The 14,901-nt window shown below is 45.0% G+C and overlaps 1 protein-coding gene across 1 annotated transcript in view; it reads right to left on the bottom strand.

Annotated features, from left to right (window-relative positions):
- Nucleotides 1-14,901, bottom strand: part of Iars1 (isoleucyl-tRNA synthetase 1) — a 46,949-nt gene that overhangs the window by 13,716 nt on the left and 18,332 nt on the right. Inside the window, exons 15-25 of the mRNA XM_051171142.1 lie at nt 14,437-14,510; nt 13,172-13,366; nt 11,373-11,459; nt 8,292-8,375; nt 7,299-7,443; nt 5,548-5,668; nt 4,075-4,166; nt 2,787-2,864; nt 2,019-2,140; nt 1,536-1,638; nt 1,229-1,312 (exon numbers count right to left, since the gene is read on the bottom strand). Of these exons, the coding sequence (XP_051027099.1) occupies nt 1,229-1,312; nt 1,536-1,638; nt 2,019-2,140; nt 2,787-2,864; nt 4,075-4,166; nt 5,548-5,668; nt 7,299-7,443; nt 8,292-8,375; nt 11,373-11,459; nt 13,172-13,366; nt 14,437-14,510 (1,185 nt within the window). The remainder of the gene's footprint in view (nt 1-1,228; nt 1,313-1,535; nt 1,639-2,018; nt 2,141-2,786; nt 2,865-4,074; nt 4,167-5,547; nt 5,669-7,298; nt 7,444-8,291; nt 8,376-11,372; nt 11,460-13,171; nt 13,367-14,436; nt 14,511-14,901) is intronic.

The following is a 14,901-nucleotide window of genomic DNA, read 5'->3' as shown; positions in this document are numbered from 1 at the left end:
CAGGGCTACACAGAGAAGCTTTGTCTCAAAATAAATAAATAATATTTTCTATAATGAACTACTTAAAATATTACCTGTGAAAAACTAAACATTTCTTTTGAAACAGTAATGAATTTTAAAATTTGAAACGTGTTTGTTTTAAAAAACATCATAGAATGCAGATTTGAGAGGATCAGTGATATTGTAAGGGCTTCTAAAGAGACATTTTACTACTCCTGGTCCCCACTGGATTACAGTTGAGTGAAAAGATTGCTTCCTCTTGCAATCCCATACCGCACAAAGGGAACAACCTACCCGGAACTTGACACACAGGAGACGATCATAGAGTTCTGATAGTTTGAGTGGACAATGTGTCTTGATGGCTCTGGGTTATTCCTATTATAAAACTGTAGCGTGGCTATGGAAAAGGCAGGAAGAAACTAGTAGTCTTTGTCTTCCTGGTTTGCCATTATCAGTTTCAGGCTGCCAATTTTTTTAAATACAGGAAAATAAGCATCCTGTGAATTTAATGCATTATCCTGCTACCATCACTGTGTTTTATCTTTCTTAAACCAAATTCTACTCCTGAAATCCATTCAACATACACACATTGAAATGTACATAGGCACTTTGTTTGTAATGAGAACCCACAATTTCTCAAATAGAATATTTAAATAATTATGAAGCAGCCAGAAAATAAATACTATGAAGTCACGATAAAGATATATTATAAAACTGGGGGTAGTGACATATGCCTGTAATCCCAGCACACAGGAGGCTAAGACAGAAGAACTGAGTCTAAGACCAAACTACAGTACAAAGTAAGACCCTGCCCTTGTCCCACCTCCAAAGGTTACAACAACTACATATATATAATGAGCCAAAAACAAAAACCAAAAAACTACATATGTAATATGTATGTGTGCATCAATGTGTAAAATCCTAGGAACCTTCCTCTGAGGGCAAATGAAACTCTGGAGACAGGGAAGGTGCAAACTGGCCCACCTTTTATCAGAACATACTATGCCTTGTGCATTCACAAACAGTAAACAGCTACTATTTCATCATTTCAAGAAGCAAAGCTTTTCTGTTCGTTACAAAAATTTACTCCAAGGAAGAGGAATAGATGAGAGTAAAGAAATCCACTCATCACATAAAATTTCATGGATGGTTATGCATGTGGCAATTAATAAAGGAATAATTATCCTGGAAAAAAAAATCTGGCTAGGCCATCACTGACCTACCTTACCTCAATGATATACTTCTCCAAGGACTTGATATCCTCGAGAGCTTCTGGGTCTTGGTGGATAACCACAATTTCCTTCAAAGGATACTAGAAGAGGGAGGAGGGGAAATGAACTCGGGGTCAATTTTTCCAAATGGCAAAATGTGGAATGCTCACTTAAAGTTTACCTAAATGTTTAGCTAAACCAGTAACAAGCTATTCGTACCTTATTGCAGAAAAGGACAGAATTATGTCACTGCTAGAAGGTCTACATTAAAATTTCCTAAGATACAGGTCTGTGTCAAATCCATATCTAAATAAAATTTCAAACCTTTATTGGAATAGTTTTCCGATCTCTTATCACTCTTCCAAGTTCAATCACAGACTGCATTCTAGACACTGCATTCTCAGTTTTCTTGTCAATCAGCTCCTCTCTGATTGATAAACACAGGAAGATGAAAGATTGTTATTGTTAAAAGGTGAAAACCTGAAATAACTGTGCTAAGTGAGAAAGAGATCAGGCTAGGTCTCCTATGATACATGAGAATGGACATCACTCACACCCACCCTGAGGGGCGCACAATGAGCTCCCAAGCTCACACAAGGGTTGTGTTTACACCTCACTGCTAAGGAGGATGCTACAGCCCTGCTACCATTATCAAGGTGAGCCCCTGTAGCCTGAGGGGTAGCGGCATCAGCCTAACTGGAATGAGGGGTTCAGGAGGGAGAGCAGGGAAATGCTTGGGACCTTACATGTACTACTTCCCTTCCCCATGGCCTAGGCCTAAGTGAGGCCACTGTATCTGATTCCTACCGAACACGTGGCAGCATGAGGTAGTGGATGCTGAGTGTATCCTTGTCCCGGACAGAAACAGGGTCAATCAGCACCTTTAGATTCTGGTACATCAACTCAGTAAGAAATGGTGTGTAAGGGGCCTGTATGAGGATGGAGGAGAGGATATCATCAGATACACCCATCATCAGTTGATCTCACTTAGACTGAGAAATGAAAACTAGTCACTTTAAGAGTGATACAGCAGTAAACAGACATAGGCTAGTTATTAGACATTCCATTTCAAGGCAATATGACTTCCCATGTATGAAGCACAGTAGTAGGGCTACACCAAAAGACTCAAAATTTCTCTGGATATACCAAAGGCAAACCAAACCAGGAGCCCTTGAACAAGTACAAGTTAAGTCATTTAATTAATAGTTTGTTTAATAGGAATCCATGTCAAAAATCACACATTTTTCTATTTGTGCTAAGTTTTGATATGTTTGATAACTTATGTGAGTTTAGTTTAGAAATCTCTTCACTACTCACAAATACAGAATTTACATTAATACAATTTATGTCTTACCTGCCTAAGTGTGGATCCTTGTCTACGTGCTGAACTGCCAATGACTGACTAAACACCCAGTATTTCTCAGTTTAGAATAGGGTTTGGATACATGAGCTATTAAGATTTCTGAAATGGGGCTACAGATATGAGTTGCTCTTATCTTCTATAGAGAACAGACAGAAGGGGAGGGTGTCGCAGCAGAGGGTCACTGTACATTGGAAAGGTGTTGAGTATCTCACCATCAGTCTGCACAGAGAAAGAAGCACGCTGAACAACGTCTCCAGGGCCATAACACAGTCTTCCATCCCATTCTCACCCTAAAGAATAAAAGCGAGATAAATATTAAATTGCTAGTAGTAAGTGTGTCATCAAAACTGATGTTTATTAAAAGAGGCAGCCTACAGGGACCATGTAGTGCACAGATAGGAAGGTGACGGAGTTAGGAAAATGGTCACAACCATTGGCCTTGGAGCCATGCAGGGCAGTGAGAGACCATGGACTTGACGGTATGGGGGGAGGGAGGGGGAGCAGAAATTAGGTAAAAGGTTTTGCTTCAAATACACACACACACACACACACACACACACACACACACACACACACACACACACGCTTTCAAAATATCTGCTGATTCATGGTAGGAAAAATCTGTCTGCGATGAGGAACTTGTCACTGCCTTGTCTCACTATAATTTATGCACAAGCCAGTATGTCTGCAGACCAGTGTCCCATCAAAACCCCAACAGCTAAGAAGAATTCTGTCCACTGCTAACACTTGATCACTGTCTCTTTGGGTGGAGACAGAAACAAAGAGGTGCCCTTGTGTGGTTCTTTCATCCCAATTCAAACGCTCCCTCCAGGAACAAGGCTGAAAAGCATGGACATAAAGCAAACCCCGAACTCTTAGCAAGCCCCTTCCCAAGGTTTTGTAAGCAGAAACAGTTGCTGCAGGACCCTTCGGCCCAGCTAGGCTGCACCCAAGTTGTGCAGCAGCTATAGGACGATGCTTCTGTGAGACGGGCTTCTTGTTGATGCAGCTGCTATCGAGTCATCGCTCTCCTATAACTCCTCAGCCACTCTCCTATAAGGAACCCCAATAAACTCACTGGCTCACACAGCTAGACCTGGATGGAGGCTGTTTCTTTGGCTGTCATTGGTACACTATCTAGGATGAAGAGACATTTGTTCACATCTTCCCAGAAAAGTCATACAAAAGTTTCTTTTAAGGATTATAGATATACTTGACGGACAGTATTTGCAGAATTCTAAGAGGTCTACTCAGTTTAGTCCTGCACCAGCTTAGACACTTTACCCCTAAAGACTTGTCAGCAGTGTGTCATGAAAATATGCAGAATGACTTTTAGAATCCCAAAGTCCCATCCTGCCAAACTGCAATCACTACAGTTAATTAGTGTACCATACACAGACGACACCATAGAGCATTGACAATACTGTTTCCCCTTTGGACCTTCCTCATTTTCTTAAAACCCTGAAACTTCAGACTTTTTGCTATTCCCATCAGTCTTACCTTTAATCTTCTCCGGTTCATTCGAACATACCAATTGGTCAGAATATCTACAAACTTGACCAGGCGAGGTACCACAGTATATAGCCTGTAAGCTAAAAGCAAGATACCAGTTAGGGCAGCCTAGGCCAGGCCTTGGAATGGGAGAAGAACTAGATAATAAAGAATTAGCAGTCCCTTCATTCCCCTAAGGGAACAGTGAAAATAAGAATCAACCAATCAAATGGCTCATGTATCAAAAACACACGACAGGGCAGCCAAGGTGTTGGGGGGGGGGGGCGGGATGGGGGGGAGTGGCACACAAAGATGATACTGAACTACAAGCAAACTCACACAGATGAGAAACACCGAAACCCTATTCTGTGCAACTCTGTAGCATGGTGTGCTCAGGCCTGTTGGACAACACTGACAGAACCCAGCTCTACACCACTGTGCTGCCTCTTACCCTAACTAGAAAGTAGCAGAAAGCTTGCCTTAGATGTTGAGGCATAGCACAAGCCAGCAATGCTTGACCAGGAGCCATTTGCCCTGCAGATGATATGTGCCAAAGCCTGAGAAGATATATGGTATAAATATGCAGAGTGAAATCAATGCTCTTCCTACTGGGCGGCACAAGGATGCTGCTCAGCATCCTACAATGCACAGCACAGCTCCCAAGAAAGCAATGACCGAGCCGAATGGCTGAGGGCACCACTGCTGCACCACTGGGAGAAGATACAAAGGCCAGAGCAGCTCTTACTGTGGTTCGCAGGAACCAGAATTCAGGGCCATACACATCTAGATAGGTGTTTTTTTTCTGCTGAAGAGGAAAGGCCAGGCCACATGTTAAGAGTTCACCGTACTTTACTTTCTGGGAAGCCTGGGATGCCTGTGTTCAGCCTTCTCCTCCGAGAGTAAGTGAACTTCACATCAATGAGCACACGAAGCATGTAGAATGCAGCAGCTCTTCCTGAGGGATTAGTAGTAACTGCCAACTCCCATAGGGTGCCTGCCACCGCCAGCCTGTAGACACGGTCTCTCATGATCTTGCTGATGGGGAGGGACATGGTGGGAATGTAGGGCAGGTAAACAAAGCTGGGACTTAGTCTGGGCCAGGAGCTGTCCTCTCTGAGGGTGACTAGCCCCCATCATAGAGACACTGGGCCCTGTCCTAGCTGTACGAGCTCTAGACTCAGCTTCATGGGAAGTCATGGCAGCTAGTGGGGTTCTCAGACAATCCTCTGCACAAGATGGGTCCGCACTCCTTAGACAAAATTCCCCAGAGCTCTGAAACAAGCCTCTTTCTACAACTAATGAGCCCCACCAAAACTATACTTCAGGGTTAGTGGTGGTGGTGGTGGTGGGGGGGATTATCCTGCGTTATCTCTCAAAATGAGCTCTATGTTAATATGGAAAATTATTTAAAACACCAGAGAAGCAATTATGAAGAGAGTAAACAGTCCTCACCCCCGGGAAGACAGCATGAGAAGACTTTACCTGCCATTTCGGTCTCAAAGAAGCCAATGAGGGACTGCATGAAGGACAGAATCCACTGGTCAGTGATGTTAGGGCTTTCTCGGACTGTGTGCTCATTGTACAGGAATTCCACTTCTTCTTCCTACAGACACACTCAGTGAGATTTACATGCACAAAGGCTGAACAAATACCAGAGGAAAATAATTTTTTTATTTCTGTGTGTGTGCGCGTGAACTTGCTCGCGCGTGACTGCCTATGCCCATGAATGTCCAACTCCAGAGCTGGAGTTATAGGTCAATGTCAGCCACATACTATGGGTGTCAGAAACCAAATTCAGGTCCTCTGGAAAAATACCAAGTACTCTTCTCCTCTGAGTCATATCTCCAAGACTAATAAATGATTTCCATTAGTAAAATGGAAGGAAGGAAATAACGAAAATACAAAATGACCTCAGACCCTTCTAACAACCCCCCACATTCTTACAATGTCCCCATCAACGAAGGACACTATCAAATGCTCAACCAATCGTGATTTTTAAGTAAAAAGAAGGGAACTGAGGGTTGGATCACTACATGGAAGGAGGCAGTAAAGCCTTTTAAACTGGATGGTCTTTTACAAACAGGTGCCAGGAAACAGCTCCCACACTAAGTTATGTGGTCTGACCTGGAACCCTTTGTCTCCCTTTGACTTTGCAAGAGCCTCCCATGATCCTGAAGGCATCTCACCTGGTCCTGCTCTGCTAACGGAAGCCACGGAAAGCTGTGCTCCTCAGGCAGCATGTTGGCAGAGCATTGGTGAGGAGTACTGGCCTGGGTTTAGAGCTCCTCAATGGGTGGGGCCTTGCTATGTACAGATGGGCCTCTATGGGCAGGTGTGAATTCCACACCAACAGGCCTGCAGAGCACGCAAGCTTCAGGAATGTTACCCCTACTTGGCACCACGTGCAGGAGAGTGGGCATAATCATACAGAGAGGAATGCTAAAAGGCAGGCAGAGAACGATGTCTGCCCTTCTCAATTTCCAGGAAAAAGTGTACCCTGGAAATCCCGTGTGAATACTACTTCTCTTTTATTCTCAGCAGAAGAAAGCCAAGTTGAATTCAGAGGCGACAGAAGCAGGTGAGTAGACTGCTGTCTGCTTGCTAGCTTCTGGGCTGCTCAAGGGTCACTCCCTCAGCAGTGAGTTACCAGTGGTAGGTATGGCAATAAGAAACTGAGCACAACTGGGGCTCCCCCATAAAGACACACGCAGTATGTGACATATGTTGGTGATAAAGAGGCTGGGCAGAAGAGGTGGCTGCAGACCACGGGCTTCTCAGGACGGGCGTTCTGAGAGCAGAGACGATGGAGCACTAGTCTGAAGCACAGGTTCACACACATCCCAACTGTGACTCTGGATCCTAGCAACCCATTCAGAGCTGCTGTCACTCTAAGTCTCAGCCCAATGCTTCCCTATACAAGTCTCCCTGACCACACTCAAGCAACCCCAGGATCTGCCCCTTGCCCTTTATAAGCAGCTGAATTTTACACTGTCTATAATTCCACATTCAACATGGAATCTGAGACAAAGAACTGGCTGACCAAACGATGACACACCTCTTTATACAGAAGCCGCAGTGCCCTACAGAGGACCAGACACCTCTTGCATCTTCATGTAAGGCTTCCTTATAGCTCTGGGTTATCCAACAACAGTAGACAGCAGAAGAAAGCGGCCTAAGGGTCCCACACAGCCCCACCCCATAGTTCAGAATACATAACCCAATGTGGTCCACACCTTGTGGAGCCTAAAGACATTCTGGATGAAGAAGCGGTATGCATTGTACCACGGGAGCAGCACATCCTTCAGGACATCCCGCACACCTTCCTCTTTAAAGCGGAGATTCTCTGCTCTCACCACAGGGGAGTTGATCAGATATAATCTGGAAGAAGCAGAACATTTACACAGAAAAGTTCCACAGACAGTAAACCAAGTATTATCTACTGTAGTGCTGAGAAGCCAGACAGTCTAGTTCCAATTCAGACCACGTACATTTCTCCTTTTCCTAAAGATGAAGAAGGGCACTTCAAACTACCCTACGTTCCTACTACTAAGGATCAGTGCTCACACAACTGCACTCCCACCATAGGTGCACACAGGTTCATGAGGAGCCCTGCTACACTCTGGAGGACAATGCTCACTGTGGAGAACGGCACAGCCCAAATGGATAATGGTCCAGTACAAACCTGACAGATGGATGGTGGAGGACCAGCCTCTGTCTCTTGCCAGCCACAGGGGACCCAAGCTCTCTAGACCTATACAGCCTAAACATGACAGATTTCAGGAACATGACTGTTTCAAGCAGTAACTTAAAGATCTCTAAAACCTCATATAGTGGATTTGTTCTGGTGTAAATAGATCTTATACGGCTTTGTAAATGCAAGGAGAGAGAGAGAGAGACAGAGAGAGAGAGAGAGAGAGAGAGAGAGAGAGACAGAGAGAGACAGAGAGAGACAGAGAAGAGAGAATTCTAATTCTAATTGCAACAAGATGGAGAACCTAAAAAGGAGCTGAGGTAGACAGACAACCTCCACCTGCCTGGGAAGTCATCGATGTTTCATGCTTTGCAGGACAATTTCTAGTCCTCAAAGACTTCTAGATTTGAAAATCACCAACTACAAAAATATAACTCCCAAAGAAAGATCCAACACTTAAAGCATAATTATACAGCAACCTGAGAATGGTGACTCCAGAACAAGAGGGACACACGAGCAAAGGACTGCTTCATACCTGAGGGCATCGGCACCATACTTATTGATGATGGAAACTGGATCTGGGTAGTTCTTCTTCCGTTTGCTCATTTTTTGGCCATCACTTGTAAAACAAAAAGTAGATAGCAATTAAATGAGTAATATAGCTGGTCTTTATATATGGATGTAGACTGCACACAAACAAATGAAAACAGGAAACGGGTAACTGAGATATAGGCTAGTGCAAGTCACAATAGCAAGGTGGTTTTGTTTCTATTTGTTAGTTCTTTTATATTTATTTTTGTTACTGTGTATACACATGTGCTTGATTTATTGTGTATGGGAGGCATGGGTCATGACACTCACGCAGAGACCAAGCAACTCTGTGGAGTCGGCTCTTTCCTACCATCTGTATGTGGGTTCCAGGGATCCAAGTCAGTCAAGCTGCCAGGCTTGCACAGAAATTGCCTTTACCCACTGAGCCATGTGAAGTCTTTTAATACGATGGCACATCTACATCTTTAGGGAAGTTTCAAGATAGGTCGGAGCAGGAAGATGAACTAGCATTTATTCCAGAGAAAACAGGAACACGGGTGGACAGGTAAATGTAGTTTACAGAGCACCAAAGTCCTCTGGGGATGAAACCATTTAATGTCACAGCTGTACTGGTGAATATAGGAACCTATATACACCTGAGAAAGTTGGCTACTGAGGATGCATGTGTGCAGGTGTTTGTGTGTGTGGACATCAGAAGACAACTGTGATAAGTTGGGTTTTTCTTCTACTTTAACACTGGTTTCAGAGAATGACCTTAGGTCATCAGGCTTGCACTGCAGTGCTCTGCACACTGAGCCATCTCATCAGCCAAGAAAGCCACCAAAAGGCAGGAAGGGGATGCAGCTTGGAGGTAGAGCACGTAGGAGTCTCAGTAGGGCCTGATGCCTACATTCAGAATGGAAATCTGCTCTGCATCTTCAGCAAGCTATTTTCTGTTCCTCTATCACCAAAAAACATGATCCCAGAGCCCATGTCACCTGCTCTAACGAGCAATGTTATGTATGGCAGTGTCCACACAGGCCTGGCTAAGAACAAGCATGTACTATTCGGTGTTACTCTCTTCCTCATCATACAGAAAGTGAAGCAAGCTGTTTATGTGGGTAAACAGTCTTCCAGTTAAAATGTTTGTTAACTGTTAAAACATTTTAACAATAGCTTGGAAAACCATGCTATCATGGGCTGGGAGTTTGTCTTGTTTTGGTTTGGTTTTTTGAGACAGAGTTTCTCTGTGTAACCCTGGCTGTCCTCAACCTCACTTTGTAGACCAGGCTATCCTTCAACTCAGAGATTGACCTGCCTCTGCCTCTGAGTGCTGGAAATAAAGGCGTGTGCCATGAATGCCTGGTGGGCTGTTGTTGGTTTGGTTTTTTAAAATTTGACACAAACTAGAGTTATCTAAGAGGAAATCAAAATTTAAAAAGTGCCTCCATTGGACTGGCCTTTGAAGCAAGCCCGTAAGGCATTTTCTTGATTAATGATTGATGTGGGAAGGCCCAGCGAAGCCCCCGGGAGGGGCCTGGTGTGGTATGTTAGCTTGACTCCTGAAACTCACAAGGTGTCTGAAATCCAGAATCTCCTGATGTATTATTATAAAGAGGACATTAAAAATCCACATGCCACCGGGGGTGGGGGGGAGGTGGGGGTGGGGCTGGAGTGATGGCTCAGTGGTTAAGAGCACTGTCAGCTCTTCCAGAGGTCATGAGTTCAATTCCCAGCAACCACATGGTGTCTCACAACCATCTATAATGTGATCTGATGCCCTCTTCTGGCTTGCAAGTATACATAAAGGCAGAACACTGTATAGATATAATAAATAAATCTTTGAAAAAATAAAATAAAATCCATATGTCAGGGTGAAAGAGAATGAGACATGAAATGCTAAAGTACCTTACAAAATATGAAGCTAAGTAAATATACCTCTATTGCTAGCGATATCACTAGAAGCACTGTGTTACTACTACCCATCTGCGTGTCCTGCCTTGCTCTGTCTCCAAGAGGCCTGACGCACTGTGTAGTTTTCCTACTTAGGACATGTGGAGCCATGCAGAGAACGGACAGGACAAGAACATCAATAAACAGGAGTGTAGAGGGCATGATAAGCACTAGGGAAACTAGCACACAGGCTTGTCTCTGCAAAGGAAGAAGTGTGTCTATCTCTTTTTCACCCAGAAGGTGGGGAGAGGATGCAGTTAATAGCCTGGTGATCTGTGCTATCTGTAGGGCCTGGCCACACAGGAATTCCCCAGACTATTGTGTTTATCCTAGGCTCTCCTTTTATCTTTAGTTTTTTTCCTCAATCAAAAGAACCTACCCTTAGGAGAGATGTCTTTATAGCCTGGTGACCTCTAGGCTATCTGTATGACTGAGACCAGATCCTAGGCCCTTAAGCTATAGAACCCATCTTCATGGTAGAGGCCACATGTACTTTACAAAACAGTTTCCATGTAGTCATGCTTTAAGCTTTATTGTCTACACAGACTGAACCAGAAAACTTTTTCCAACTATATTTAAATATGTCTAAAACAGACTGCCCAGGGTTAGACTCCAGAAGTCTGAACTAGCACCAGCTAAGTAATGTTGAGCCAGATTTCCTTCTTGCTTCCTTAATGGTTACTCCTCTGCATTTGCAGAGGGCAGCACACAGAAGCACAGGCAGGGCATGGAGCCACAGCACAGACCTGTAAGCTCAGCACTTGGGAGGCTAAGGCAGGAGATGGAAAGCCTGAGCAACTCTGCCTCAGGACAAAAAGGTAAGGAGAGCAAGAAGTTTGAGACAGGTAGGCGGATCTCTGTGAGTTCAAGACTAGCTTAGCCTACAAAACTAAGGTCTAAGTCATCAGGAGCTGCAGTAACAACACCCTGCCTCGAAAGCAAAGCAAACTAAAACAGCCCACCAAACACAAGTTTAAGACCAGAAGGACAGGGGCAGTAGAGCTCAAAGTCGCTTATGCGAGAATCCTCTAGTCAAAGAGGAAATGTGGTGAGGTCCACTCAGAACATGGCTGCTTTGAAGACACATTTCAAAGGAGCTGAAAAGTCATCACGCAGAGCGGGGTGCACCTGCCTTGCCAGGATGAGTCCATTCACAATCACATTCTTGAAAGGTGGCTGACCAAAGAGGGCTGTGGCCAGCACTAGCAGGGTGTAAAACCTGAAAACACAGCACAGGAAAAGGTATAGTTATTCACAAGACTAAACTTTTAGTTTGATTCATTACGCTACTTCTCCCCTTATGGATTATGTGTGTGGAGCTCAGAGGCAACTTGTGGGAACTGGCTCTTTCCTTCCACCACGAGTCCTGAAGTAAGTTCCAAATCAGGTAATCCGACTTGGTGGTAAGCACATCTACTCACTGGGCTACCTGGCTAGCTCTTTAGAGATAACTGTGTAGTGGTAGAGATGCATCATGCCCCTCACAGATCACTCAAACTGGAGTCTGATCGACAAAACAAATGTTCTTAAAAACAAAAGTCTGCAGTGAGGAGCCACAGGCAACACTTACGGGTATGCCAGGACCAGCAGAGACGCCAATTGAGAGGTGTCATGTTTTACACAAGATCATATGGGACAGACCATGGGATGACAAAACACAATAGCACTCGAAGCTTCTCACTTCGGCAGTGCTCAAGGCCTTGTCACCATGAAGCAGGGACACTCTTGTTCCTCGGGAGCTGACACTCCAGTGTCATGCTGACCTGCTCTTGTACTTCAACAACACGAAGGAACGCAAACTGAGGGGACGACTAGGGCCCGCTCCTGACACCAATACTGTCCAGACATCCCTTTCTGTTCCACAGGACACCATTTGGTGAGCAGGAGGCAGCTCAGGCAAAGAAAGGGAACAGGAAGTAGACAGCGAGGACACGGGAACCACAAGAGGACTTTTAACAATTGCCAGACTTCATACAAGCTCACTTGGTAGTAAGTGACCTGGTCCTCCTTAAAAACAGGAATTTGTGGGGCTGGAGAGAGGGGCTGAGCAATTAAGAGCACATACTGCTCTTTCAGAGGACAGAGTTTGATTCCCAGCACCCATGTCACATGGCTCACAGCAGCCTGTAATTCTAGTTCCAGAAAATCAGAATCCCTCTTCTGCCCTTGGCATTGCACTTACATCCACAAAACCACACTCCCAGCACTTGGGAGGCAGAGGCAGGCGGACCTCTGTGAGTTCAAGGCCAGCCTGGTCTACAGAGTAAGTTCCAGACAGCCAAGGATAAAATGGAGAAACTCTGCCAAGTGCGCACACACATACACATGTATTAAAAAAAAAATTACAGAACAACAAAATCCTAGGAAATTTGTTGCTGGGAGACCCTCTAATAGATTTGCTGAAGTCTGAGAACAGCTCATTGCAGAACATGAAGGTTTGAGGTTCAGCAACACAACTGAAAAAGAAAACCACAGCAGCAGTTCTTTAAACATAACCCTGCGGCACCATCAACAATCAATCCATCAAGTCAGAATATGGGCCACAAAGCCCGCCCGTGCGAAGGTTGTGAGTGGGGTCTGGAGAGATGGCTCAGTGGTTAAGAGAAGGTGGTGAGTACCCTTTTCCTAGTGAGCATGACACTACTGCTTCAAACAGGGCACTGGCTATAAAACTAATTCCAGAATCCTCTCACATACCTGGGTTTTAAATGAGCTAAGAATACGTATGAAAAGATAGAGTCCATGGTGTGAAATAATACGTCTGTAGCAATACAGCTTTACGGCAGCAAAGATTCCTACTGGGAAGACATGGTGATGTCGTGCTGGGTGGGAAGGGCAGAAGGCCCTAGGCAGATGCACTCGGCACTAAGTGAAACACGTTCTATAAAGCATAACCAACAGCAATATCCGAAGAGAGCAGGGCATACGTACCACCCTCTGGTTTGATCAATGCCTTCGGCAATGAAGTCTGCAGGAAAAGCATCCTCAAACTCCCGCTTGCTCTCAAACGGATAATGAACCTGAGCGTAGGGCATACTTCCACTCTCGAACCAACAGTCAAACACCTCAGAGACGCGCCTCAGCAGTCCTTTCCCGCAGCGGGATGGAATGGTCAGGTGGTCAATGCTGACAAAAAGAAAAGGTGCCACCTCTATTCATTCTAAGTACAGAAGAACTTGCAGTTTAAATGTTAATCTGACAAGGTTATGCTCAAGTGTCATGAAGGACCACATGTACAGTGGTGGTCCTATAAGGATAAAGCAGCTGAGATTTTTTTTCCTTTGGATCTGTGGCATCCTACTAACTCATGCGTGATGATGGGATGCAAACAAAACTACTGTACAGCAAGAAGTAATGGTACTGCACGTGAGAGTACACATGGCTCACGGGACATAAACAACTGTGCAATCAGTTTATGTATTTGTTATACTTCTGCCCCCCACCCGCCCAGTTTTGAGACAGGGCCTCATAGCCCAGGCTGGCCTTGAACTTGTGATGTAGCTGTGAATGGTTCTGAACTCTTGATGCACCTGCCTCTGCCTCCTGAGTGTTGATTACAGCAGCCATACCTGGCTGTTACTTTAGGTATAGGGATGTATACCTCCTCCTACTGTAAACTGTATGTCATGTTATGCTACCAACACCTATTTACGTTCATATCTAAGTATCCTGACTATATGAACAGGCCACAGTGATGACCTATCCATACCATCTAGTTCTGTGAAAGCTCACTCCAGCATATTTGTTCAATGAACACATCTAATGATGCACTTCTCAGAACACACACACCTAGAGGATGAGTGATGCGTGTGCAAAAAATAAAATAAAGTGGCTGGAGTGGTGGTGCCCACCTTTCATCCTAGCACTCGGGCAGGAGGCAGAGGCAGAGGCAGATGGCTCTCTTGGGAGATCAAGTTCAGCATGGCACATGGTGAGTTGTATGACAGCCAGAGCTACCATACTGTGATAGCTTGTCACCAATGGCTGAGAACACCTGGAGTCCCCAATCTGAAAGGTCACGGACCAAAGCTTTCTGACATTTCAATCAAGGAGGGAGGATGCATCATCACAAACCAACCTGGTTTGTTACCAAAGTACCCAACAAACTAGTGCTTTCCAGGTGCCCATCTGGGACTCCCTGTAGACAGCCTTACCGGGGAACAACAGGACAGGGAGCCGGGTGTTTGAGAACTGACCTCTCTCTGTGGAGATCTGAGATTTTCGTTCCCGACAATTCTTCAAGCTCTGCCACTGATCCAACACAAACTACCTGTCAAAGTGGAGACAACAAGGAGTTCCTCAGAGCCAAGGAGACTGGGCTGCGGTCAGTTAGGCAGCACTCTGTTCAGTTTTAGAGACCTGACTTTCTTTACAAGCCGGGGAATAGAACACTGGGCTGCAGGGCAGTTTGGCTAACAAGGCTCATCTCTCAGGCAAGTCTGTCGGCTTCAAAGAAGCCAATGCTGATTTTGCTCCCCTGACTCCTCTTCTGCAGGCCCACACACAGGTCCCTAAAACCACAGCCACCACCTTACTTTCTTCCTTGTGCCTGGATCTTTAATCTGTGATCTTTCCAAGTCAAGGATAGAACTAAATTCTTGGGCTTGGAGTCTATAAAAATCAAAGCAGGCCAAGTCACAAGGAGTTAGGACCGTGTCCAG

The sequence above is a fragment of the Acomys russatus genome, chromosome 3, assembly GCF_903995435.1.
Source record: "Acomys russatus chromosome 3, mAcoRus1.1, whole genome shotgun sequence".
Classification (NCBI taxonomy): Eukaryota; Metazoa; Chordata; class Mammalia; order Rodentia; family Muridae; genus Acomys; species Acomys russatus.
Note: the sequence above shows the minus strand (reverse complement) of the source record. Positions and strands in the feature narration are given on the sequence as shown.